Here is a 27,208-nt window from a genome sequence, read left to right as displayed (position 1 = left end):
TTTGGCAGAATTAACGAAAAAGTCCCAATTGTACCGCGACAATCGACAATTGATCTCAGATACTATTGTATTTCAATTTGTAACTTACAAATTGAAAATTAATATTTTTACAATATAAGTTCGGGCTGCGACTAACATTGAAAATGCCAATGCCAGCAGTTCGCTGAGGAATTAGAGAAACATTTTCTCACGCTTATTTGGTTGTGGCTAATCCATAATCATTTATTATTAAGGAGTAAGACCGGAAGTAGCCTGTTTAGTGAGACAAACGCCCGCACGAAATAGAAAGTTGACGTCTAAATAAAACAAGTCTTCACTTTCATAGGAAAACAATTAACCAAAATAATAATAACAATTAAAAAAGTTCAATCAAAATTAATCTGTCTAATCGTGATTATGAAAAAATGCGTCAACACATCCATAGGCTTTTCCACTGCCACTTTGATTACTGCCAAGGATACAGGCAATAGCTCAGAACTAAAACTTGAACAAAATCTTATCAAAACTTGACAGGAAATTAATCAAAAACAATCAATCAGAAACATCTGTTCAGTCAACTAACTATAAATTGTTTTTCCCAAAAAATTCAATTCCGACATGACCAAACAACGACAAATCATTGCAACGATACATTCCTGAATACTTTCTGTTCTCGGTTCGATTAAATCTGGCCAGCAGTTACAAACAACTAAATAATAAAAACAAACACACCTAACGTCTTGTAGGCTTTCAAACAATAATCATTTCATTGCAGCCCGTAACTGAGTTATTCAGTAAAATAAAACATAGCAGAAACATTACTAAGTCCGTTAACTTACTGTCAAGCGCACAGCAACTTCATCAACTCTTCTTGTGGTCAACAAACAACAATTTTGAATAAAAACCAGTCTCGATCTAGAACATTCCGACGAACTGAATTCGACGGTAAATTGTTTTCGTTTTATGTTCCAAGTTGTTCCTGATTTGATTCTTCTGTTTTCAGTTTGGTAGATTTCTTTGAGTTTGAGAAGAGAGTTTTGGCTGATTTGCACTCGAAGATCTTGACACTGTAGCCAAGAGCTTTGACCGAAGATTCGTGCACTTTATCGGCCCACAGATCTGAGATAATAGGTTTTAGTCACGTGGTTTTAGCCACGTGTCATTAAATTAACGTGTCATTAAATTAACCTTGTGATGATTACATAAACAAATTCTAGTTATATACAAACACAGCATTGAATATGTACATCATATTTGAGGTCAACATAATAATGTTAACTTTATGAGAGCGAATTTTCAGGAGAAGGATGTATTTGAACAAACCGTCAATCTTGAAGACAAAGTCTGAGATAGGTCTCTTGGAGAGATCCAGAGTGGGGGGTCGTAAACAGAACTTCTTCTTGGGAAACACGGAGTCCCCCAAATCGTTTATACAGCCGTTAGTCGACTCCTGTGAAATAAAACACGTTATTCGCTAATTTCGGAATGTAAAATTACAAATAAGTCGCAAATTAGGATTAGAAATACATTTCAAGCCAACTTACCCAACTTAAGAAGTAGAATGAATTACTAACATTAAAAGTGGAACTATAAATAAAGTACGCTTACAGTGGGGGTCTCAGTGTAGCAGGTCTCATGGTTAGAAGGAGCAGGTTCAAAGTTCTTCATCCTCCTCTGAGCACGTATAATGTCCTCCTCCTTGATACTGTGGTCCTCGTTCTCGCTGTGGGAGTCTATACCACTGTCTATCTTCACTGCTACAGGGTCCCAGAAACCAGAGGGTACTGCGCAGGATCGGGCCGGCCGCTTCCTCTTCTGAGGAATTAGGGGTTAGGGTTTGTGAGAAACTGCTCAATAAAACATACTTTTAAGTTTTATCATTGACCAATATGCTGTCTACCCAACCCGTGTTGGTATGTCCCCACTATGACTATATTATCTTTATCCAACATCAGGTTAAGCATTAAGGATTGGGGTACTGGGGCAGGCTGAGGGTTTGGAAAAACAGTGGAGGTGAAAAACTTAATATTCAAACAGTTTTAATAGTTGAAGTATAAAAGAACACTATAACTGTCATGACACAAAAAGACCCAGATGTTACATGTTTGCTGGAGACGTCCAGAGATCGAGGTCGTTTGCTGGAGACGGCTGGTGCATGCACTGCAGGTATTCTATCATCTATGTTGCAAGTACTGATTGAATAACCTTAATTCCACAAGAGGCCGAGGTTAGTTCACGTGACCTACAATTAGCAACTGGTTTCAACAATTAATCAAATAAAGATTGAAGATACTCCTTCTAGCCTCCTGTACAAATGTGATATCATTAGCCAATTTAAATTCCTTATCCTTTCCATCTGAGAAACTTTAACACACTGCAAGTACCTGCCCACCCACTCTTCTAATAGCTCAATCTGTTTTTCTGACGTCCGTTTGACGAGGAATGAAGGTTTGATAGATCTCATCCATGGCTTCAATAGCCTCATCAGATATGTAAAAAAGAGATCCTAAAACTAGATCTCTGTTATCACTGTCCAGCATGAAAGTAGAGCGGGGAATGGGGTTATGATAATGATATAATCTACTGTAGCTTTTCCTCTGTTTGCTCAGCAGTTTCGTTTGCTCGTCTCATTTGGTCTCATTTGGTCTCATTTGGTCTCATTTGGTCTCATTAGGTCTCATTAGGTCTCATTTGGTCTCATTTGGTCTCATTTGGTCTCATTTGGTCTCATTAGGTCTCATTAGGTCTCATTTGGTCTCATTAGGTCTCATTTGGTCTCCTCGTATTCGTCTGGTGGCTCTGGAGAAGAGATATCTGAATTCTGATCCTCTTATTCTCCTCGTCCTACCTCCTCCTCTCCCAACCATACTAATATTTAAAGTTTGTCGAAATAAGATAATAAAGAAAAGGAAACATCAGCAAAGTTCTGATATGAAACTGAAATAAAACTAAAACTGAAATAAAACTAAAACTGAAATAAAACGACATTAAAAGCGAAATATACCCAAATAAAACTAAAATGTACCGAAAACAAAATAGAGACTGTTAATGACAAGAAAAATAGACCCCAGTACCTGTTGACTGATATGAATCAAGTCTAAACACACCACAATAAGGAAGATAAGCAAGGTGCCCGGTGGGTTAGACTTGTTCAAATTACAGTAGTTTCTAACATTAACAGTTATAGGTAAACCATATTTTCGGAGGAAAAGCACCACTTATTGCCAAAAATGGCAGTTAGTGTTGAAATTTTATGATCAGATACCACCCTACATAGTGCGAAACACCAGCTGATTTTAGAGTCAAAAGAGACACACCCAGTGGCTCCAACCACTTACTGCTGGGCACTCCCCAATCGCACACATGCTAGTCACAAAAACATTTTGTTTAACCTTAAAAATAACACACAAGCCAACAACAAGAAAGTTATCGATTCCACACAGATCTGAACTTTATCAGAGGAACCCTATATCTAATATCACGTGTCCTCAGGTACTGCTCCTGATTGGCCAGTGTTACATAAGTAAACATACCAGATAAAGGAGAGGATAACCGGATGGGACCAATTCTACTTCCTATATAATATTAGCTCCACATTCCCATGTGCAGGTTCTCTTTTGATATTCAGAGATATACAGATTATATACGGATTTCAAAGCTTTAATGAGTTATAAGACACATGAAAGAGGTGTGTACTGTGTGTACTAGGTGTAATTATCATGATTCCGAAGTAATTTGGTCTGATCAGCCTGTTACATTTTGCTATACAAGTTACGGCTACATTCCTTCAACTGAGATGTTGTCACTACAGCTTGATGAAAACGTTTGTGTGGAATATTTTAACATTTGAAGATTCACATAATTTAAAAGATACATCATGTTGTTATTATCAAGCTTCAAGATGAATGACGGAACTAAGGAAAGTAGAATAGTAAAAAGAAGATTATCCGTCATTCAAATACCATATTATATAAGTAATAAACTTATTATTATAAAGTATAAACTAAACTTTTACCCTATATCTGCGCTTAGATTTAGCAGGTGATTTAGCAGGTGCGTGGTACTGAAAGAGGGCTCAGAACCACTATCCGGGTCTTTCCTTGGGAGAGTTTCCAGCTGAACCCCGTCTTTACATCCTCCTTCCTCCCAACAACCCCCTTTTCAGCCTCCTCCTCTCTCCTTGTTCCTGCCTCCTCCTCTCTCCTCGTTCCAGTCTCCTCCTCTTTCCCTGTCCCACTCCCACACGGCTCTAGCTCAGAACTCTCTGACTGGTTGTTTTTATCTCTGTGGACCTCAGTGCTGTGAACAGGCGTTGATTTAGCAGCTGTCTGAAACAGAACATTGTCTCCACTGAACACTGAGAAAGGAGCCTTGTTTTTCCACTCAGAGATACTACTGACATTATCCTGCCTCCTTTGCCAAGAGTCTGCCATCTCAATCTCTTGCTCCTCTTCCGTCATGTTCGGTCTCTTCTCTCGGCCCTGTCCTTTCTGTTCGTGGTTACTTCCAATCTTATTCCGTCTCCTCCTCTTTATTTGTTTCACGGGTTCCAGTGGAGTAATATCTACCACAGAGGCCATAGCTGCCACAAGTATAAATTAACGAAATCAAAACGAGAAAAGCGCCATTACATCACAATATTACGATTCTTATAAAGGCTCCAGAAGTGTGATCTTTATAAAGGAGCACTTTTAATCATAGAATTCAGAAGTGTAATCATAGAATAACTCTAAATGATATATGTTAGCGGGCACTAATACAGGAACTGTGTAACCTCTCACGTCATGTAAAACAAGTAGAAACCCAGACAACAAAGAGCAAGCAGAGAGTTAAGTAATAGAGCAGCCCACCTCCTACATTCATGTCCGGGAATTAGGTTCCTCTTCCCGGGTTGGCTGGTTATTTGCATGTGATCTGGGAGCTGGAGTTCTATTGGTTGAGCAGCTGACATTCCGCAGGTATTAATAGATTTAAATGGCAAATAAAATTAAAGATATACAGCCTTTCTGCTTCCTAGATGTTAAAATTCAGCAGAGTAATCTCGTGTGTTATCTTGTGTGTAATCTTGTGAATTGTGGTTAAGATTTTATGCCCCAAACAGTGTTGGTTTCATTACTGTCATAATCAAGACATCGCACATTAATAATAATATGAATTCAACTACACGAAGACATTTTTGTGACATTCCTGGGATCATATTTCAGTCTATTGGACAGACACCAAATACGTTTGGACACATCGTATAAGATAAGTTTTCTAACAGTGTCGGGGTATGAGGATTTAGTGCACCAATTACAACGGGTCTATGGAGGGGATTGCTGACGTAGGGGAGGGGATAATTTGATGACATGATAGTTATACCCCTATCCGAAAACAATAGAAACCACCCAAATAAAAAAGAGAATCCTCCCCCCTAACACACAGTATACAAATGTCCTAGATAAACAATGACTATAAACCAACTCTCACCATATTGAGCTCCTCGTCTCCACCCTCCTCTGATCCGTTCTTCTGTCTCTCCTTCTCCCCGAGTCTCCAGATTCCTCTGACAAGATCACTGCTCTCTTCTTCTTCTGTTTTGGCTGCTCTTTTGTCTTCACTATCTTCACGCTGGTAGGCTCGTCAGATCCAACCTGCAAACAGACATAAAGGTAACTACAGGTACTTGGCTAAGTGAAACAACGAACTCCAGATCAGTTAAATTCCGGACCTGGAATTGTTACAATTAAAAACTGAGCATTAAGTTTGGGATCAAATTGTTCCAAGCAAAACTTTGGTTGGTTTGGACTTTAAACTGGTCCGGAGTCAGATGTTTTATTGTAAAGCTTTACAATTATGATAATCGGATTTAAGATCATGAAAATCAGAGGACATCATTATTTTATTTGATTGCAGATATGATTCAGTTCCAGTATCTTGATCACTACACTTAACCGGCTAATATATTAACTAGTGCAACCCGGCCTTCGGCCGGGATTCCACTGTTGCAGTTAAAACGGTGCAAAATTATGAACCCGCTCAATCCACATTTAAAGTAAACTCTAAGTGCCCTCACGTATCTGTGACGCAACCTATCTTGCTCCCTTTTCTGCTCTGTTTGCTCTGCTGATTCATTATCGAGCCTGATACGACGCTGTTTCCGTTTTCTAACAGTTCTACTAAAGCTTCCTGTTCCCCGGCGTCTCCTAATCCCCCTACCCCTGCCATTATTCTCTCTAGGCATCAGCTGGCAACAAAATGACCGATCAATCAAGAATCAAGATAAGTCTGTCAAATTTTAAGAAACACAAAACCGAGCCAATAACAAAATTCCGAGAGTAAAGATAACTACAGTGCTCTGCGATCAGGGCACTTAACAAACATTCCCTGTGAACGCCGAAAGGGTGCAACATTTGGAATGATTGGCGGGAATTGAGCACGTGCATAGCCTGTCTACTGTTACTGGCTAGTGAAAATTGAGGTAAAATGTTCCGATCTAATTATCGGAGTGTTGTATTCAATAGCCCCTCATTATATTTATATTTATCTTGCTGTTCGACTGCCAAATTACATTATTATGTAGTGATATAAAATATAATATGTTGTAATATACTCTCAGGCGGCCTGCGGGCTCATTCCGTAATTTTATTACAGGTAATTAGGCTGTAATGGGAGGAGAGAGAGAGAGATAGAAAGGGGGAATTGGAAGTGAGAAATTTTAGTATCATACTGAGTACAAAACCATCGACAAAACCACTTGGCCGAGCTAAAAAAATTTAATTATTTAGCTTCTTAGAGGGTTTTGCCGGCAAAAACCAGTCCTATAACTTTAACCGTTTTCTTGATTAAGCGATTATTGAATTACACGCACACTCTTATATAAATTAGATAACAACAGCAAAGGGTAATCCAATCAGCCATATATAAGTTATGATCATATCCACATTAATTGTACATTTTCAATACAAAAGGTGCAGCAAGAACACAGCAAAAGAACTTATAATAAGTACTCAGAGCAGTACACATAAAGAATCACTTTGGAATCAGAAATGTAGGGTAAGACCACACACGGGGGAAGAAAGGGGGCACAAAACAATGATTTTAACAACAAGAGGTTAATTAAAGAATTGATTAGCAGAGATAAGACAAGGTAATCATGCAAAGATAAGGTTAGGCTACAGCACGTGAAGGTGGCTACCTGGTCATCTCCATCTTCAGAGGACAACTTGGCAGAGGATGCGGTAGGTGAGACGCTGGTATTAGACAGCTCCTTGCGGCTGAACTGCATTCCGTACGACTGGGCTTGTTTCCTGCTCCTTTTCATCAGACTGGAGAACTTGCTGGAAGGGGTGCGCTTTTTGGCTGTACTCAGGGAGATGGGTTTAGCTACTTTCTTGTTGCGGAGATTGCGCACCGGACTGGCTGCTGACGAGCCGGCTTCTTGGTCTGATACACTAGATTCTGGTGCTTCTTCCTCCTTCTCCTCCTCTTCTTCTAATGTTAACTCCTCCTTCACTTCCTCCTCTTTCTCCTCCTTCTTCTCCCCCTCCTCCAGATCCTCCTCCTCGTCAGACAGTTTCTCTTCCACTTCATCCTCTATTTCCTCGTACTTCACCACAGGGGCACGCTTCTCTCGTGAGCCCCGCAACTTGAACGATGATCTGGTAGTGCGCTTCTTCTTGGTGCGCTTTGCTGTGCTGCGCACAACTGGAGCCGATCTCCTGTTAGCAATGCGCTCGTTGTTCTCAGTATCTGACATCTCTGTGTCGTATACCTACAGTTGGGTACAGGTGAAATGGAGGGTAATGTAGATATATTTAATTAATGAGATATTAACACGGAATCAGATCAGGTATACTAGGAGGAGCAAGGTGGACTGAAATAATAATAACGCTACTTTACAAGCAATGAAAAACTTTAGAGCATTGCAATCTGCATCCGTAGCATAATCAGTAATAAATGTAAGAATATGGGTATAGTTTAGCGACGGTCTTATCACAACTAATCCAATTGAAACTTTAAATAATCCCACGATATCGCTCTTGAGGAGCAGGGGCTCTAGAGTTAGGGAACGTCCTCTAATCTAACTATAGAGTATAGTGGAACGATTTAGAATTGGCGGAACGATTTAGAATTGGCGGTTGAGATATCTGATAATAATGATAGAGGGTCTCACGGTATTTCTACTTGAAATGCTAGCAACTTCAGAAAACTGTACTACTAATAAACGTACTTTAGAACGAAAAATCTATCAAAAGTGGTCCGGTAATGATTGGATTGATTTTAATGGGTATTTTATTGGCTGAATAATATATTGAAAGATTCTAAAAAACACCATTTCTAAATGAGTACACCCTGAGCAGGATGATAATCAGAGAAAGTTTCTACAAACTACATATGTTGGTGATAAAACATACCCATACTGCAGGGTCGGGTCTGAATCTAACACATGTTACACGACTGGAGAGAGTCTCAATATCAGCTAACAATACAAATGCTAGTGAAATGGACGGGTGGGTTTGTACATAATGTTATGTAATATGATCGGCTCCTATAAGCTGGGACACAGCACAGAATTCTGTACTTCAACAACAGAGAAATACTTTAGTCAGGGTATTGTAATGGATACCTTAGTTAAAATAGAGATCTTATAGGTGACCTCAGGAGGGGTTGTAGCCGTGAGACAGTGAGACAGTGAGACACGGTGTTTCATTTCACAACTGTTAACCACCATTCGTCAAAATAACTGCTTTGTTGACAACGAGAGACAGCAAACATGAAATCTAAATAAGAGTTAATCTAGTGTTTAAAACAGAAGCTAATGTGTAGCTGACGGTAAACTAGTGGCTGTGCAGAGAGCTGCACTAACAGAGAGCGGCTGCACAGACCAGCATCGTGATGCACACCTTCAACACAAGCAAAACACTAAGATCTGTCTTACTTTCTACGCTGCAGAGCATGACATACAGCGAGCAAGATAGTGAGCACTAGTCAAACACAATAAGACACTGGTTATACAAGCTTTAGAAACTCTACAAGCTGTACAAGCTGTACGAGCTACAAGAGCTGTAGTATTGCTGCAAACAAAGAGGTATTGTGAGGTGTATACTAAATACTAATATCTAGCTGCAGTTACAAGTACAGTTTACAGAGATACAATAAAGCACTGTATATAACAGGACTGTACGAGCTCTGCAAGTGCTGACATGAGATGGAAATATGTGACAGATTCCAGGGATACAGTTATTAAATACACTGTTGTAGTACAGTTGCAATACACTCAGTACACAGGGAACATGTCAATGGAGAACAGGAGGGAGGTGGTAATATGTTTAACTATCTAACTGTCAACTTATACTACAAAACAGGCGAGTTATAGAAAAATACACTACAAAACAGGCAAGTTATAGTAAAATACACTACAAAACAGGCCAGTTTTAGTAAAATACACTACAAAACAGGCCAGTTTTAGTAAAATACACCACAAAACAGGCGAGTTATAGTAAAATACACTACAAAACAGGCGAGTTATAGTAAAATACACTACAAAACAGGCGAGTTATAGTAAATACACTACAAAACAGGCGAGTTATAGTAAAATACACTACAGAACAGGCGAGTTATAGTAAAATACACTACAAAACAGGCGAGTTATTATAAAATGCACTACAAAACAGGCGAGTTATAGTAAAATACACTACAAAACAGGCGAGTTATTATAAAATGCACTACAAAACAGGCGAGTTATAGTAAAATACACAACAAAACAGGCGAGTTATAGTAAAAAACACTACAAAACAGGCGAGTTATTATAAAATGCACTACAAAACAGGCGAGTTATAGTAAAATACACTACAAAACAGGCGAGTTATAGTAAAATACACTACAGAACAGGCGAGTTATAGTAAAATACACTACAAAACAGGCGAGTTATTATAAAATGCACTACAAAACAGGCGAGTTATAGTAAAATACACTACAAAACAGGCGAGTTATAGTAAAATACACTACAAAACAGGCGAGTTATAGAGAAAATACACTACAAAACAGGCGAGTTATAGTAAAATACACTACAAAACAGGCGAGTTATAGTAAATACACTACAAAACAGGCGAGTTATAGTAAAATACACTACAAAACAGGCGAGTTATAGTAAAATACACTACAAAACAGGCGAGTTATAGTAAAATACACTACAAAACAGGCGAGTTATAGTAAAATACACTACAAAACAGGCGAGTTATAGAGAAAATACACTACAAAACAGGCGAGTTATAGTAAAATACACTACAAAACAGGCGAGTTATAGTAAATACACTACAAAACAGGCGAGTTATAGTAAAATACACTACAAAACAGGCGAGTTATAGTAAAATACACTACAAAACAGGCGAGTTATAGTAAAATACACTACAAAACAGGCGAGTTATAGTAAAATACACTACAAAACAGGCGAGTTATAGTAAAATACACTACAAAACAGGCGAGTTATAGTAAAATACACTACAAAACAGGCGAGTTATAGTAGAATACACTACAAAACAGGCGAGTTATAGTAAAATACACTACAAAACAGGCGAGTTATTATAAAATGCACTATAAATCCCGGGAGCACAAAACAGCAGAGTTATAATTAAGACTACAAAGCCGAACAAAGCTCCCTCTCTCTGAGTCGTCTCACAAAGCAGGCTTACAATATAATACGCGTGTGCAGGTCGAGTCTACTAGTCTACATGTGCAGCAATTATAGCAGTTTAATACACACAGCTACTACTAGAACAGAGAGAGAGAGAGAGAGAGAGAGAGAGAGAGAGAGAGAGAGAGAGAGAGAGAGAGAGAGAGAGAGAGAGAGAGAGAGAGTAGGGTGGTGGGAGTGTGAAGCTAGGATGTTGATTTAAACGAGTAGGGGGACAGTTACAAACACACTAACACACACACAGGGGGGCAGAGAGACCGGCTCCTCCGGGAGAGCAGAAATAGAGCTTACACAACATTGCAGATAGGTCGAATTAATTTACAAGAGGGGAGCCCCACAAACACAAAACATGTAACCATATATGGAATAATGGGGCGGTATTTGTCATTGGATACTTATCTTCACAGTGCGCTCCTTACCTAATTACTGGCTCATTAGTGTGTACATATTTTGTAGTGCTGTTAGACCCCTGTTAGACGCCTGTTAGCACGCTTATCAGACCCTAATTAAGGGTAATTACTGCTAATTAATTAATAGGATTACATTTCAGGTGCTCTCAAATTCTAGGTGATAAATTCTGCAGTCATGTGAGTGTCATAATTATATAGAAGGAAATAGTTGTCAGATACTAGAATGAACACACAACAACAAATCGCGTTCAAGTGATGACAAGTTTATCGTTTACCTTATTACATAACATTGGAGGAACACTTGATTGAGGTATACATTTCATGCAATAAGGTATTATATCATAATGCTTATTACATCTTATATCATATTTCACCCCTTATAGAAAGTGGACTTTATTTCAAAAATAGTCTAGAAATCACGAATTTTGTCTAAAATGACTAAACTGTCAAAGACTTAGCATACGCATGAAAAGTAACGTAAAGAACAAGGGCTGGTGGAATAAGTTGATAATGGTCTCTAACTAAACCTCAGCGCTATTAAATCACTGAAAAAAGCAAAAGACAAAACTAGACGAGCAGTTTATTCTCCGTTATAAGAATGTAAACAATGTGATGACGAATGGACTGCTAGCTCATGACGACAAATCTAAAATAGCTTCAGAAACTAAACTGCTTATTCACTGCCAATTATCACACAAGGCAAACAACTTCACTGCCAAACAGAACAACTTGCGAGCAGCTCTAACAATAAAACGAGCAAAATCCCCAAAACAAAAACAAATAAACGAGTACTAAAAGTAAAACAAACGAACTCAGATAAAGTTACTTACGTCTTCTTTAATGAAGAGGTCCCCGGAGTTCCTGCATCTGAAAGAGATTTTGTCAGCATCGATGGATTTGAGATATTCTACTCTTCTCATTCGAGCTTTTCGTGCATTTCTTGTGCTTTGGTTATTAAGGTTGCTGAGTTTCTTTCTAATTATATTAATCATTTACAAAAACAATTCAGCACAACAGTAACAATTCAATTTGTTAGAAAATAATTTCAATGACGCATTCAACCCGTTTTATAATTTTGCTCCTTCATAAAATCAACAACCATTTTTATTTAAACACGTCTTATTTTCAGATGATACAAGTACCAGAATTTAAAGGAAAATGATAATCAAAGAGTAAATCCTTACAGGACTCTTGAAACACCCTTTACAGGCGTATACAATTCCAACATAAAATGGGTTAGGTTAAAATGTGAAGAATGCCTACCTATCTTCGAACTCGTCCAGTAACCTCTGATCCAGTATGTTAGACTCTGGTTCCCATGTGTTGAACCTGTAAATTGGGACGTTTCATTATACTGCAGCAATGAGCAAATGTCATGAATATAAAATAAATCTAACAGGTTATAAATATGATAACTTGAAAATGATTGATAAATGAATAAATTGAATGAATAATGTGCATTGTGTATGATGACGCGAATTATGGTGGTCAAGGGAGGCTAAAGAAATAAAAAATTTCCGAAAAATTTCCAAATTAAAAAAAAAATTTCAATCAAGTTGATTGGATTCAAAATGTTGGCGCGAAATGTTCGCTATTTGGAGAATAGAACTAATGTAGGCGCAAAAGCCATGACATACGGTCATACATACGTATACAATGCTTCCTAGTCCGGCAAATGACGGGAAACCAAGCAAATTGACATGGTATTCTATAACCACCTGGCTCTGAACAATCCTTAAAACAGTCCAACTTGTTACCTTGCAGTTTTCAGGGAGAGCTCCCTCCAAGTAAACCTCCCGCTAGATCTGAAGTAGAGGTTATCACACCGCACATGCTTCATTCCAGAGGTCTTCCTTCTACGAGCACTTCCTTTAGTCAGGGGCTTCAGTGGACTCACATCTCCTGAACCTTTAGTTCCTTTAGGGGATTCAAGGGGTTCTTCAACTTCTAGCTTTATTGTGTTTGGTTTATTGGCTGAATTTGACATGGCCTGGCAAAATCTGTCACAGTGAGTTAGAAAGGCGATCAAATATAATTATAAAATGGGGTGTACGCAGAAATCAGCAGAGAGAGAAATGGGCATTGGGCACCAATGACCAAGAGATATAACCAAGATGGCAAAAAAAAACCTGTGGTTGGCAGTGAAACTCATGAAAGGTAAGGTTAACTCAGCACCAATCTGAATACAATCAACAATCCTTGAATTTTAAGGAAAGCTGAGCAGTCAAATTCTTGTTCAATTCACGAAAAATACACGGGCAGGGGGTGTTACCAAACACAACAGTACTATTTAGGCAGTTCATTTCGTGAAGCAAGCTGATGTTCTAGAATTCAAAGGTACAGTAAAACAATTCACCAGATATGTTCTGCAGATAAAGTTTTAAAATACGATAAAGATTAAATGCGATTAGTTAAGAGATCGAGGCTACACTTGCACTGTAGAGGTTCCGTAAGAACAAACCAACTTTGGGGTTATTTGGAAACAAAATCAAAGCAGTGAACTTTCGATGCTGACAGTTCCAAGCAGAAAATTTTTTAGGCACAAATTATTGGGCATTGGCACGCTTGATCGAAATTCTGTGATTTGATTGATAAATTCATCAAAGATAATGGTTAAGTCTTGGTGAATGGCACTTAATACCGTCAAGTTTAATGATGAATTCGACACATAGAATGAGGAAAATATTGGGTTCAAACTAGGAGTCGGTGCTCAAAAGGCTGGAAGGTTAAGGCTAGAACCCAGCAGTGACTATAACTGATAGAAATGATTTCATTTAATAAGCGGAGCAGACAAATTCTTTGGTGCGATAAATCTAAGACAGTTCAAAAGCTGATGATACTGCATATTAAATCCGTCAACTGTGTTCAACAATCCATCATCCAAGTGAACATATCTTGAACGGTCGTGACATCACTTTTCGCTACCCAGGGCGAAGTGAAGCCTACAGATTCATAAATGGTGATAAAAAGGATTTTACGACTGTAGAACAATTACCTCGCGGGACGCGTCCCCCTTTACTGCTACCAAACCAAACCAAATGCAATTGATCGAACGTTCGAGACTTCGAAAGTTCGAACATCAGACGATTTGGCGCGCTCATGATTGGCTCGCGTGACTGAAATGCTGCATCCTGATTGGCTAGCTTGAGTCACGTGACTAACGAGCGCGCCAAAGTAAACCTACACTGACTGTGGGGTGTGTGAAACCATGAAGCGAGTGGAGCACATTATTTCACGCGTGTCTGTTCGGTTGAAACATCGTGGCGGCACAGGGTTGCTTCATAATTGAATGTTTATTTTTCGGCAAGTTCATTTTTTAGATGTATAACTCAATTTATAAAAACGTTTTTTCCGCAATGTTGTTTGGTAGTAGGCCACCGTTATCAAGTTTCATGATTCAAGCAAAAGCCGAGCGAGTTATTTCTCATTTCTTTATTAGTTTATTGTATTATTGTTTATTTATTATACATAGTTTATCGTATTGTTGTTTGTTTATTATATTGACTGCGTCAAGTTAATATAACAACGATTTCGTAGCCAAAGTCACATTTAACATACTCATCCTTTTCGTATTAAGTATCTCTATTATTTATCTATCTAAATACTAGAAAGTTTCGAGTATAATTATTACTATTACTTGTTTGATATTGGGCATCTTTTTGTCAATTAGTAAATCTCATTTATACGTCATAATTAATTTCCAAAATGTAATTTAATAGATAACCTAGACTAAATGATAGTATACTTATTGAAGCCATATATTTTGATATATTTCAGTAAGTTTTCTTTAGAACTTATAAACCATTCTCTTTGTCAAGGATAGTAACTAAGATTTCTAGTTAGTTAGCTCTTGATTAGCACAGCAAATTAAATAGTGAAGTTGTGAAAACTTGTTAATATAATGTCTCCGAATGGCAAATTTAGTTAGAAATCAGCAGAGTTGCTAAGTTGGCATCTCTATTTTTGCAACCATTGAAATTTCATTTATAGATTAAATATAATGATATACAAGCTAACTTTAAAGTTTCAGCAGGATCGATTTTCTGTTTTATTTCATGACGCCTATATATGATTCCCATCCTTAGCTTCATATTGTTCATTGTTAACATTCGTAAACGTGTTTAAAATCCCAATATGCCGACAAGTTTAACAATAAGTTTATTTTTCTTATATTTATCATTATATATTTATCATTATATATTTATATATAGTTTGCCTAGATTGTCATAAAAGAATAAAGACCAGATGGAATATGTTAATTGTTATTCCGATAGTTATTAGAGAAAATACCGTTTTAAGATTGGGAGAATGTTACTATAACATGTCGTAGAATGATGCTAAGTTCATCGGTTAAGGAGAATTTTGAAACTAAACTAGACTCTGGAGAAATTATACATGAATCATTTTGTGTGCCAAATGACCGTTAAGTGACCATCTAGAGTGTGCCAAATGACCGTTAAGTGACCATCTAGAGTGTGCCAAATGACCGTTAAGTGACCATCTAGAGTGTGCCAAATGATCGTCTTACAAAATATTTTGCTCACCATTTATGATGATGGATCTGCCGAAGGTGCCTCTTCAAATGTCCTCCTAGAAGATAAATGAATAATTTGACAGATAAGAATTTTTACTTATAACATAACTTATATGATATGTATAATAAACAGTACTGAGAGCTTATTATATTTACAAATTATCTGAATAAAACATTGTTCAATCTCGCAAGGAAACAGTGACATTTTGATACACAACATTATCTGAACTGTTTAACAGATTATGTGATCAGAAGTATGAGACCCTTATTTTAGTATTTTAGATAAGCACTTTCCAACACCTGTGTGTATATAATATGTAATTTAACTAGCTTGGCTTACTCTGTTTGAACTTCAAGTGACAGAGAACGCACGCAAATCGTCGTCTAGTGTGTACTTCTTGCTTGTGCCTTGTCAGTCCTGAGGTGAAATTATACTACTACTAATAATAAACTACTATTAAATAATATAGAAGAAGCTCATCTCAGTTACCAAGATCCTTCGTAACAAAGCATACTTTAATTATAGTATGATAGACCAGGTTAATGTGTCCAATGATATTATATCTTCCGTTTTAAACGGAATCAATATATTTTAGTACTTACTGTAACTTAGTAATCACTGTAACTTAGTTATCACTGTAACTTAGTTATCACTGTAACTTTGTTATAACTGTAACTTAGTTATCACTGTAACTTAGTTATCACTGTAACTTAGTAATCACTGTAACTTAGTACTTATTGTAACTTAGTAATCGTACGTACGTTGAAGAGCTGAGCTGCTCTAACTCTAAAGCTGTTGTCGTAATCTGTTCTTACAGACAACTGTGCGCTTTTGTTCATGGCTGGGATCTCTGCCTTAATACCATGCCTTTGATGAGACTTGAACTCGAAGCCCGTATCGTTTGGAGCATGTTCATTAAGAATCTTCCATACATGAATAATAGAATAACGCTCTCTCCGCCTCTGAAGTGACATCAACGTAAGCTTCTTCAGCCTGTCCCAGTACTGGAGATCACGGCAGCCAGATATCTTTCTAGTAAAGGATCTCTGTACAGTCTTCAGCTTTTGTATCTCTGTGACTTTTGCAGGGTTCCAGACTGGACAGCAGTACTCTAGCTTGGAGCGAACCATGCTTTTGTATAAAGTCAGCATATGACTACTTGTGACCGGTCTCTAAAGGCGCTCAATGTCCAAGCCGCCATTTTTCTAGCTCCTTGAACTGTCTTCTCAATGTGAGGACCCCATGATCTACTGCTGCTAACATACACTCCAAGGTCTCTGACAGTTTCCTGTGGTGATATTGAGTGTCCTTTTGGTGTAGTATACTCAACAGTCTCTGGGTAGAACGGGAGCTCTCTTAGAGCTTTTGATCCGTTCAGGGGGTAGTTTACAACCTCAAACTTCTGTTCGTGTAGCTCCATGTTGTTAACACGTGACCACTCGATGACTATGTTCAGATCATCTTGCAGTAACTCCACACTACTCAATACTCATTCCTCGGATAGCCCCAATCAGCTTTGTGTCGTCTGCAAAGCTGAATCCGTTACTATAGCTAATGCTGTTCAAGTCATCGTTGATATACAGAATAAATAGGATCGGTCCTAGGACTAACTTAGTACTTACTATAACTTAGTAATCACTGTAACTTAGTAATCGCTGTAACTTAGTACTTACTGTATCGGGTTGCGAACTCCTTGGTTTTCACACATTCCTTACATTTGTAAAATTTGGTCCTGTGAACTGCCAGTGCGTGCTGAAATACCAGGATATATACTCAGACACAACAATAATCTTATACTATCAATTCAAACAGCTGAGAAACTACAGTATTGTAAATAATAGTCTTGAGTAAGGTGCCCTAGCTGAGACTCGAACTGGCAACCTCTCGATCACCAGCTCAGCAACCTGCCACTCTGCCAGCCAGCTCTAACAGTAAACCTCCTAACCTTGTTCTGAGAGTCGTATGTTGTAAAGACCTCATCACACCCTGGCTTGCAGGTTACGTGTCTTTCACCCCTGTGTGAGCTCCTGTGGTTTATTTAATCTTAACCTGACTGTTCGAGGTTACTATTTACACGTAAATATTAGTGTTATGTTCCTGATCCTCAAAGTGCCCAATTTCACTTATTTTAGGGGGGGGGGGGGGGGGGGGGGGGGGGGGGGTCATGACTATTTTTGAGAGTCCCGACGAAAATACCAAATTCTCATTTTAAAAAATTATTTTTGAGTATTTTTGAGAAAAGTTTCCAGGAGAGGCGAAAACTCATTCTCAAAAATTGATTTTGAGTATTTTAAATTTTTGGACCACATTGCACTGATATGAAGAATGATTTGGTATCTCGCTATTTTTGAGTGGACAATTTTTGAGAAAAAGAGAAATCCATGCTGATTTCTCAGATTCAAAAATGATTTTTGAGCGGACAATTTTTGAGAAAATGAGAAATCCATGCTGATTTCTCAGATTCAAAAATAATTTTTGAGACAGTTTTGAGTATTCCCGGCGAAAATGGTCGAATTTTCAGATTCAAAACTTCTCTAAAATACTCGTGATCCCCCCCCCCCCCCCTATTTTAGTGTATGGACAGTATCGAAACGGGTACAATATAAAACTATATACATGAAACCGGGTTGGTAAGGTTGATTGAACAGGTTGGCGTTAGGAATTCGGTCCGCTTACCATAAAATAAATAACGTTTCACTTACCTTAAGTGCTTGTCTATATCCGCCCTGTATCTGAACATGGTCTCACACGATGGTGCTGGACAGACCCACCCTGGGAAATCAATTGCCATCCTCATAGGTCGTTTCTACAGGTTACTTTAGTAACAACTAAAATAAGCAAGTGAAAATAACTGGTTACTTATTATATAGAAAGTAAAATCGGCAAGTTGAAATGAATTAATTGCAGCAACTCAACATCCGACACTGTCAATTAAACGTTCAAAGCAAGAAGAGTAGAAAATCTTTACAAGCAACGGAAGCATTATTAAACATATTTCCTGAGAATAGACACTAGACAGGTAAGTTTCTCGTTTCCACCGTTTTTAGATATTACCGAACGTAACGTGACTGTAGATTTCGTGGAAACGGAAAACAAGGCTGACTTTTCTCAGGAAACATTTAGATATTCTTAAATGAAATTGCGGCTTCACCCTTGTTTGTTTGTTTATAGAACCCGTCCCCAATCTCGTATCGGAAAATGACTAAACTCAATTCTGAGTGTGAATACGGTTACTGATAAGATATTCCGTACATTCATAGCAGATCAAGTCTTACACACTGCGTACCAAAAAGCCTTAAATTTCGAGTTCTTAAAACCAAACGCAAAAGTGCTATTATAACCCGTCAGTTAGCAAGATAATCAAGGGTGCAATGCTTGTGGTAATGTGCAATGTCTTGGTTTACTTCTGTCTTGGTTTGTGCCCTTATAATTATATAGATTAGATTTTAGTCAGTGTCTGATTGTAATCTCGTTATTCCTCTAGTTTCGGGGCAGGTTATTTAGAAGGGGGGATCCCTGCAAACATTCCAATCCATATCCAGTTCTCCAGAAGTATACTGATATCTTCATACCAGCTCCATAGCCCCATACCAGCTCTTAACATTTTCACTGTGTACGTGGAATAATGCCGTCAGGATTTGTCATATCACACGGGATGACAAAGCTGACAATTTCATAATTTGGCCGCCAATTTTTTAAAGGCCAGAGGCTTACCTCAAAATTCCACTCCAAAACTTGAGTTCGATATACGATTCTACATTGATTTTGAGAATTCCATGCAAAACGATTAGGGTGAACCCCTTAAAGGTATTATTTGACATTTTGTACCTATTGTACTAAAAGCTGCTGCGTGGCTTTGGAAGCCTCTTCCTAACCAGCCAGAATTCAGACACCCCGGGGATCTTATTTATATAACCGTCCAATATCCATGGTAGGCCGTCAACTCGTTTAATTGATTTAGGCCATACCTATTCAGTTAACGAGATCTCTGCCATACTTGTAACTGGGTCCTGTGTTTTTCTGTGTAGCAGTAATTAGCAAATCACATTTTTGGAATAACTGTACATTCAACTCAGTTTTTTACGGCCTTAACATAATTAATTATTTTCCGGGTTTGCGGAGATCAGAGAATTTAAATAACAGCTGGCTATTTTGAGATAATTTCGCTTAGATTTGTGTACAAATAGTAAACTGTAGTACAGCCCTGGAGCGTTGTTTCAGTTTGTCAAATTGACACGTTTCACGGAAAGCCCATTTACCCATTTTCCCATTTGGAAAGCCCATTTCAAAACGAAAACGGGCTTTTTAAGTTACCTTTTTTTGCAAGCTAACCAAAAAGCCCGTTTCGAAAAGGGGCTTTTCGTCGTAAATGAGAAACGGTACGTGTGTGAAACGTGTAAAAATAAAACGAAAGTAATTCAACTTCAAACTAAATACTCTTCAGCTATAAAGAAGCTGAGGTCAGTTCAAAATAAATAAACAAATCAGCAAACTATAAAAGAAGTCGTGACTTCGAAAACAGCATGAACATTGAACAACGAGAACTATCTCAATCTGCACGATATGCTCCTGACAATTTCCAGAAACAGAAAAACGAAAGCTCTTGTCCGTTTTTCAATCAGAATGGTACGGGATACAACAGTTAATTTAACTGGAATTGAATCAAGAATCCCATGAGATTCAGCAAATGTGTTCCGCGGAAGGATGGTTCATTCCACAATATCAAACTGTAATTGGATTATTTCAATCCCATATTTGTCCTACGGGTACAGTACAAATGTCACGTCCGGACTCCGAAGTCCGAGTAAGTTCATCCTGAGTTATGATTGTATCATTTTAAATTACTCATTAATTACAATACCTTGATAGTTCTGTAAATATTGCACTTTCCACTCCAGAAGTAGCTTTAGGTAAGATAACAATACAGTAGTTATAATAGTTATAGTTAACTCTGTAACAGTACGTAACAGGATACCAGATAACGGGATGTTTTGAACTTTCCAAGAAATCTGTGGGGCCACTAAGAAACTTGTGTAACACACATGGTTTACGTACGTGGTATGGGAAATTGTGTTTACTTGCGTTGTCACAATGTCACATACAACTACCCACGTCCCACAGTAAACAGAACAAGATTAAGATATAATTATCATTCCGCACTCAGATCGACAAAAAACACGTACTGTACAATTACATGTGCCCACTGCACTGTAGCAACATCTCATCCCAGTTTGACAGCTCCTAGTGCAACCTGTGTACTCACACTGCTCTATAACTGCTAATAATATTAGTAATGTTAACTATTAGCAATTTCATTGTGCAAGACTGCTGCCATGCCCTTTGCTATTCCCCCAAGTCTCCAGCTTTCCTCTGAACTACAAGTGGAAACAATAGCGTGTGCCAGTAAATCTACATACTACAGTCTGTTAATGTTCATTCATGTTCATACTCAGAGTATCGAATTAGCTTCTCAAAAAAAGCAGAGATTTGCACCGTGTTAGTTTTAGTTTTAGGCAGAGACATAATAAAATATTACGCATTACGTCTGTATTCACTACAAAAATCAGTTTTCAGAGACCCTGAATACTTGCTGGGACTGAGGACCATCACAAATTTATCGGTAACATATTATTGATGTATTTGTTGATCTGGCAGCGGCGGCGAATCGCGGTGGTGCACGTCTCTGCTAGCTGTAATAAGATAACAGCTAACCAACTTAATGTATCTGTAACTAATTGTAACTCTTACACAGAGGAGTGCTATCGGACATTTATAGCGACTTAATAATAATATCAGCCTCCAATCTCCATTGCAGGCATACACCCCTCCTTCTATCATAAATAATATTATAATGATCTCCAACCTTTTATTCGACTGTCAAATTATTAAACAGTGGTTATATCAATATGTTACCAATTTATACCAAAGCAGTTAATTATTTATCGAGATTAGATAGTTTTCTTGTTTTAATCTATGTGATTGTTTACTTATTGCGATTATTCATATTGTAAGCCACGTAACGGTTGCAAAAAATAATCATCAAATCTCCGCTGAATTTGTATTTGTATGAATAGAAGTATCGTCCTGTAATTCTGTTCTAAGTTTTTTAAATTCAAAATAAATAATTTGATCGAGATCTTTATTTTAGTCTGAAACGCGCGAGTATTTTAAACGTAACATATTGTTTTATAGTCTGCTGTTCCAGAATATCAACGAGGAATGCATCGCAAAAGGTTACAACTACCCAATTGGTAAGATGTGTTTTCAAATTAAATTAATTAATTCGACGTTTCCTAACTTAAGCGCTATTCTAGTGTTAAAACGGCGCTAAAACGGCGCTGCTCTCGTTTCTAACGCACTGTAATTTCGAAGTTTCACAGGTCGAATAAAAAATCGATAAAACTATCAGGGGTTTTGTTATTCAAATTTAACTTAGAAGGTCGCACTATTTTAATTCTGGCGACTTTCCGCTTCGCAAGGTCGCCAGCTGTCATGCATTTTGTAACACGCTGTAAATACGTGTAAATAAATTCAGATGAATAATGTAGAAATGGATTTGAAAGTGACAGTGAACGTGAAAAGTGAAATTTAGACAGTAAAATGTAAACCTACTGACCTGAAGTTGTAGTCCCGCCACTTCACCAAGTACTCGAATGAACCGTGCCGCTTTCGTTTGCGCAGCAACTTTTCCACTGTGAAAACTGAAGGATCTGCTATAAACATGTGCTCTGCACTCAACAGCTCTGTCATTCCTAGACACATAGTTTATTAGTTATGATATCATTTAATTAACATTACTTGACATTACAAATTGATATATATATATATTATGTGTATAATGATAGTTGTCGTTCTTATTATAATAGTGAATATTGCATTTACCTTAAACCTCATCGATATTGATCATGCAAATTCCAAACGGCAACTTAAAAACGCCCAGAAGGTCACACCAAAACCCCGAATGGCACATCAAAACTCCATAAGGAATATTATCAAAACTCCAAAGGGAATATTAATAAAACCCCAAAGAACACATCAAATCCCCGAAAAGCGACCGTTCAGATCGCCAAGTGTTAAATGCTGCGCTAAGGAATTAGTACAGTGTTAAACTGTATCGTGATTTAAACACGAAAAAATGGCAAATCTGTAGTTAAGAGTACAAATTATCCAAATACGGATTTTGATATCTCACGTGATGCCCATATAAGGTGATCTGCCCGGTTACTTGTAATACGGAATCACGGTGGCGGTTTATGAATCGGACGGGCGTGGATGAATGCACTAAGTTTAGTATGTTGCAACAACTTGAGTACAGTAAAATACAGCTCCTTAGATTAATCTTATAATCTATGTGGGTAAAAGTTAGAGGACAGTAGACAAGTACAATAGAACACAAGCTGCAATACGGGTGAAATATATGGCATTTCTGTGTGGGAACGATTTTAATGCATTTGTTCAAAGTTAAAGCAGCCTTGGTCTAATTATGATGTAGAAATGACCTGTTTTCATGATCACAGTGTGTCAAGTGTACTGCGCCGTACTGTAAAGTCTGATAATCCCAACTAACAAACCAGGCACCAATCAAATACTGACAGTAGTTTACCACCAGAGTTACATAGTACTATAGTAACATGCAATCCTCCCTGCAACTCCCCCCACAATCCTCCCTGCAACTCCCCCCACAATCCTCCCTGCAACTCCCCCCACAACCCTCCCTGCAACTCCCCCCACAATCCTCCCTGCAACTCCCCCCACAATCCTCCCTGCTACTCCACCCACAATCCTCCCTGCAACTCCCCCCACAATCCTCCCTGCAACTCCCCCCACAATCCTCCCTGCAACTCCCCCCACAATCCTCCCTGCAACTCCCCCCACAATCCTCCCTGCAACTCCCCCCACAATCCTCCCTGCAACTCCCCCCACAATCCTCCCTGCAACTCCCCCCACAATCCTCCCTGCTACTCCACCCACAATCCTCCCTGCTACTCCACCCAACAGTTTCACACACACACTTCAACTAAGGACCTTTGTGTGAGAGTTCTGATCCTCAAATCCCGTATTGTGAGTGCAAGTCAGTGACGTCATCGCGTCACGTGATACCTCCCCTGCTCATCACCTACATCTCATTTCATCACTTGGTTTTCCCACAAGGTATGCTACTTTTGCGTCTCACTCCACATATCTACTCATGGATATGTCGTGGTGTTCCCCGCCCCTCATGGGCTGGATTCCAGTGCTGTACCGAGCTATACTGATCTCCTAATTTTAATAGCTTGCACCGAACAGGGCATAAGCTGGTGGATATCACTTGTTCAATGTACAGCATCAATACCGGAATATCACCAGGGTGAACCACAACGTGTCAGAAGTGTAATCTCAGCGTTTATAAGCACTCTAACTGGTGACTGGTGACTGGAAACATCACGCAATTAAGTTGGTTTTTGTTGTACGCCACTTTTATAACGACACCTTAAAATGGTGTGGCATCACTTCGAATTAGACAATTCAACAAAACGTCGCTACAGAAATGGTGAATACTGTGTTGTTCTGTGTACAACGTCTCGAAAAGCTTGAACTCGGAGCTGAAGTGCAGAATGGTTAATTGCTCAAAGAACAATGATATTAGTATGAGAAGTGTGTTCATTAAGAACGTCAACTAATAACGGACTGTAATACACCCTTCATAGGTTTCTAGCGTGAAAGTGTGTGAGACCAACACGTATCATCAGAAAGTGTCAGCTAAAGTTTACACATCAGTTATAAGTTGAAATTACTCTCAAACAGCCTGTCAAACGTTAAAACGAACTACTTTTTTACACTACGTAAGCTGTAAGTAGAACTTACCATTATATTCATGACAAAAAGATGGAGAAGTTTTGAGGATGACAGAGTAAAGTGCTTCACCAATACGGCATTAGTAGAGTGAACAATGTGCACTAACGAAGCTATTAGCATGTCAGAACTATTGTCATCTTCCCTGACCAGGACTAGTGTCAGTTCTACATTCTAGAAGTAGTAGTACTAGTTGTGTATGCTCTCAGAAATATTAATCTGTTAGTCTATATATGGTGTGATTATGTGACATGGGTACAAAATAGTGCAAACTGGGGACCCAGAGCTGACAAGTAAATCAGGTTTGATCGGTGTGTTCGAATCGGAGAGAATATGTGGGGCACTGGAGTGACTGGAGTGACTGGAGTGACTGGAGTGACTGGAGTGACTGGAGTGACTGGAGTGAACCGTAACGAAACATAATGCTAGTTAAACACTAAACAGTCGAGTGAAAGTATTTACACGCAGTCGACAGTTCGCGTATCTGAAAGTGTGTGAAAGTATTTCAGTCTCATCAGAAGATGTGCTGAATGTTGAACACGTGATCACTAATACGTTCCTCTAGGTTACTTCATCAATCGACGTCCATATCAAATTAGACTAACTCACACAAATCTCTGATGACAAAAGCAGATATTAAAACAGTATGAAAACATGGAAACAGTATGAAAACTCTGGATGTTTATCATACTATTACCAATAGACAAATGATAGCGAATAACAAATCAATTTCACTCAAATGAGTGAAAATTACAAGATATACATACATATATATTCAAATAAGCAAAACGTATGAACATCATTTTTGTTATTATATAATATGCTGTCAAACTCGATTTACAGAATAGGCCCGAGCCAGTAACAAGAAGAAAGTTTCTGGGTGAAACATTTGTTAATCTAATCTTACAATTCTGTATAACATAGGATGATTTTACGAGCAAAAGTTAATTACTGAAATGATTATGAGTATTTATGATTATGAGTATTTATAAGTCGCATAATGCGACTCGCATTATGAAATAGTTTTAGTGTTATATCGGGGTAAGCCTCGTTTCTAGCGTGTGTGAAATTTCATTATAAAGCCAGTTTATGTTCGGAAATTAATGATATGAATAACTGAATATACGAATTAGTATCAAAGTTTGAACGCAATATTGGAAAACTATCGTAACATACGTATTACGAACAAAAGGACTGATTTACATTTGCAGATGCTAGTTTGGTAGCTAGCCTTATTTTCAAGTTAGAACTAAATGGAACAAAACAACTGCACGACTACAGAAGTACAGAAGATCAAAACAACGCAACAGCAATAACAAATCACAAAATATAGAAGTAAATGGAACACAAAACCTCGACAATAATGCGTGACATATAAAGTGACTACAATGCGTGACACATAAGTGACTACAATGCGTGACACATAAGTGACTACAATGCGTGACACATAAGTGACTACAATGCGTGACACATAAGTGACTACAATGCGTGATATAATATATAGACTGCACACTGTATACATTGGGTACCGGTCATCAGACCATACGATAAAACAACAGTGTTCACAACGTAAGATCACTCAAAGCAACGTCTTACATCACCCCCTAACTATAGTGATTATATTGTTGGCAGTACCTGACATCACTCCAACATGACACTCACGTTTTAAGAGTATTTAAACACCACGCTTTGGTCCGTCCTCAGTTCAAGTACTAGAAATGATACAGTTAAGGTACAAGCTCGATCCCTGTATCAGAGGGACCCCATCAGTCAGTCGGTGGACGTAGCCTTTTTACTTAGATATTTAGGTAGAATGGGGGCTCCACAAACAAACAAACAAACAAGTGCTAGTACTGCTACTGACTGCACTGTAAACCACGTACTATATATAAAATATTGAAGTAGAGCGAGTGCCCCACAAACAAACAAACAATTGCAGTTACTACTATTGAAGTATTCAAGTACTGACTACACTATAAACCACGTACTATATATAAAATATTGAAGTAGAGCGAGTGCCCGGGTGCCCCGCAAACAAACAAACAATTACAGCTACTACTATTGAAGTATTCAAGTACTGACTACACTATAAACCACGTACTATATATAAAATATTGAGGCAGAGCGAGTGCCCCGCAAACAAACAAACAATTACAGCTACTACTATTGAAGTATTCAAGTACTGACTACACTATAAACCACGTACTATATATAAAATATTGAAGTAGAGCGAGTGCCCCGCAAACAAACAAACAATTACAGCTACTACTGCTGAAGTATTCAAGTACTGACTACACTATAAACCACGTACTATATATACAATATTGAGGCAGAGCGAGTGCCCCGCAAACAAACAAACAATTACAGCTACTACTGCTGAAGTATTCAAGTACTGACTACACTATAAACCACGTACTATATATACAATATTGAGGCAGAGCGAGTGCCCCGGAAACAAACAAACAATTACAGCTACTACTGCTTAAGTATTCAAGTACTGACTGCACTGTAAACCACGTACCACAACTTAATAGTGACTGCACTATTAACCACGTATTTTTTTAAAATACACTGATCACACAACACCTTAACGTGTCTAGCACAGATCGAGGTGGACTACTCGAGAAAAGTGCAGTGCAGTAAGGTAAAATACGCAACTACTATGTCGATGTAGAAACTGAAATAGGATATGGGTAATGAAGGTGTCTTATCAACGAGATGTTCGTTAAGGAAGGAACACTGACCTGCGATCTTATTGTTACTAGCTCAACACTGCA

At 38.2% G+C, this 27,208-nt stretch overlaps 1 protein-coding gene across 3 annotated transcripts; it reads right to left on the bottom strand.

The window, feature by feature from the left end:
- Positions 1-312: 312 nt before the first annotated feature.
- LOC134815126 (chromo domain-containing protein cec-1-like) lies at positions 313-22,347 on the bottom strand. Of its 3 annotated transcripts, XM_063823621.1 has the most exons (11): positions 18,302-18,434; positions 17,545-17,626; positions 17,273-17,351; positions 15,939-16,016; positions 15,609-15,654; positions 12,328-12,393; positions 11,895-11,931; positions 5,449-5,612; positions 1,588-1,794; positions 1,303-1,429; positions 313-1,098 (listed from the first exon to the last, which is right to left on the bottom strand). In XM_063823621.1, coding segments are annotated over exons 1-9 (648 nt in total). In that variant the 5' UTR covers positions 18,397-18,434; the 3' UTR covers positions 313-1,098; positions 1,303-1,429; positions 1,588-1,793. The 3 variants fall into 3 exon arrangements, with proteins under 3 accessions (XP_063679691.1, XP_063679689.1, XP_063679688.1); XM_063823619.1 differs by lacking the exons at positions 15,609-15,654; positions 15,939-16,016; positions 17,273-17,351; positions 17,545-17,626; positions 18,302-18,434 and adding exons at positions 7,157-7,732; positions 22,216-22,347; XM_063823618.1 differs by lacking the exons at positions 15,609-15,654; positions 15,939-16,016; positions 17,273-17,351; positions 17,545-17,626; positions 18,302-18,434 and adding exons at positions 7,157-7,732; positions 12,822-13,060.
- Positions 22,348-27,208: the final 4,861 nt, after the last annotated feature.

This window comes from Bolinopsis microptera, chromosome 5, assembly GCF_026151205.1.
Source record: "Bolinopsis microptera isolate Bmic1 chromosome 5, MBARI_Bmic_1.0, whole genome shotgun sequence".
NCBI classification, from domain to species: Eukaryota; Metazoa; Ctenophora; class Tentaculata; order Lobata; family Bolinopsidae; genus Bolinopsis; species Bolinopsis microptera.
This window is presented reverse-complemented; position numbering and strand designations above follow the sequence as displayed.

Coding starts and splice junctions, on each gene's coding strand:
- LOC134815126 (XM_063823618.1), bottom strand. CDS start 13,051: ATGTCAAATTCAGCCAATAAACCAAACACAATAAAGCTAGAAGTTGAA. Junction 12,394..12,821: donor CTCTCCCTGAAAACTGCAAG/GTAACAAGTTGG, acceptor CCCAATTTACAG/GTTCAACACATGGGAACCAG. Junction 5,613..7,156: donor CTGAAGATGGAGATGACCAG/GTAGCCACCTTC, acceptor GTCTGTTTGCAG/GTTGGATCTGACGAGCCTAC.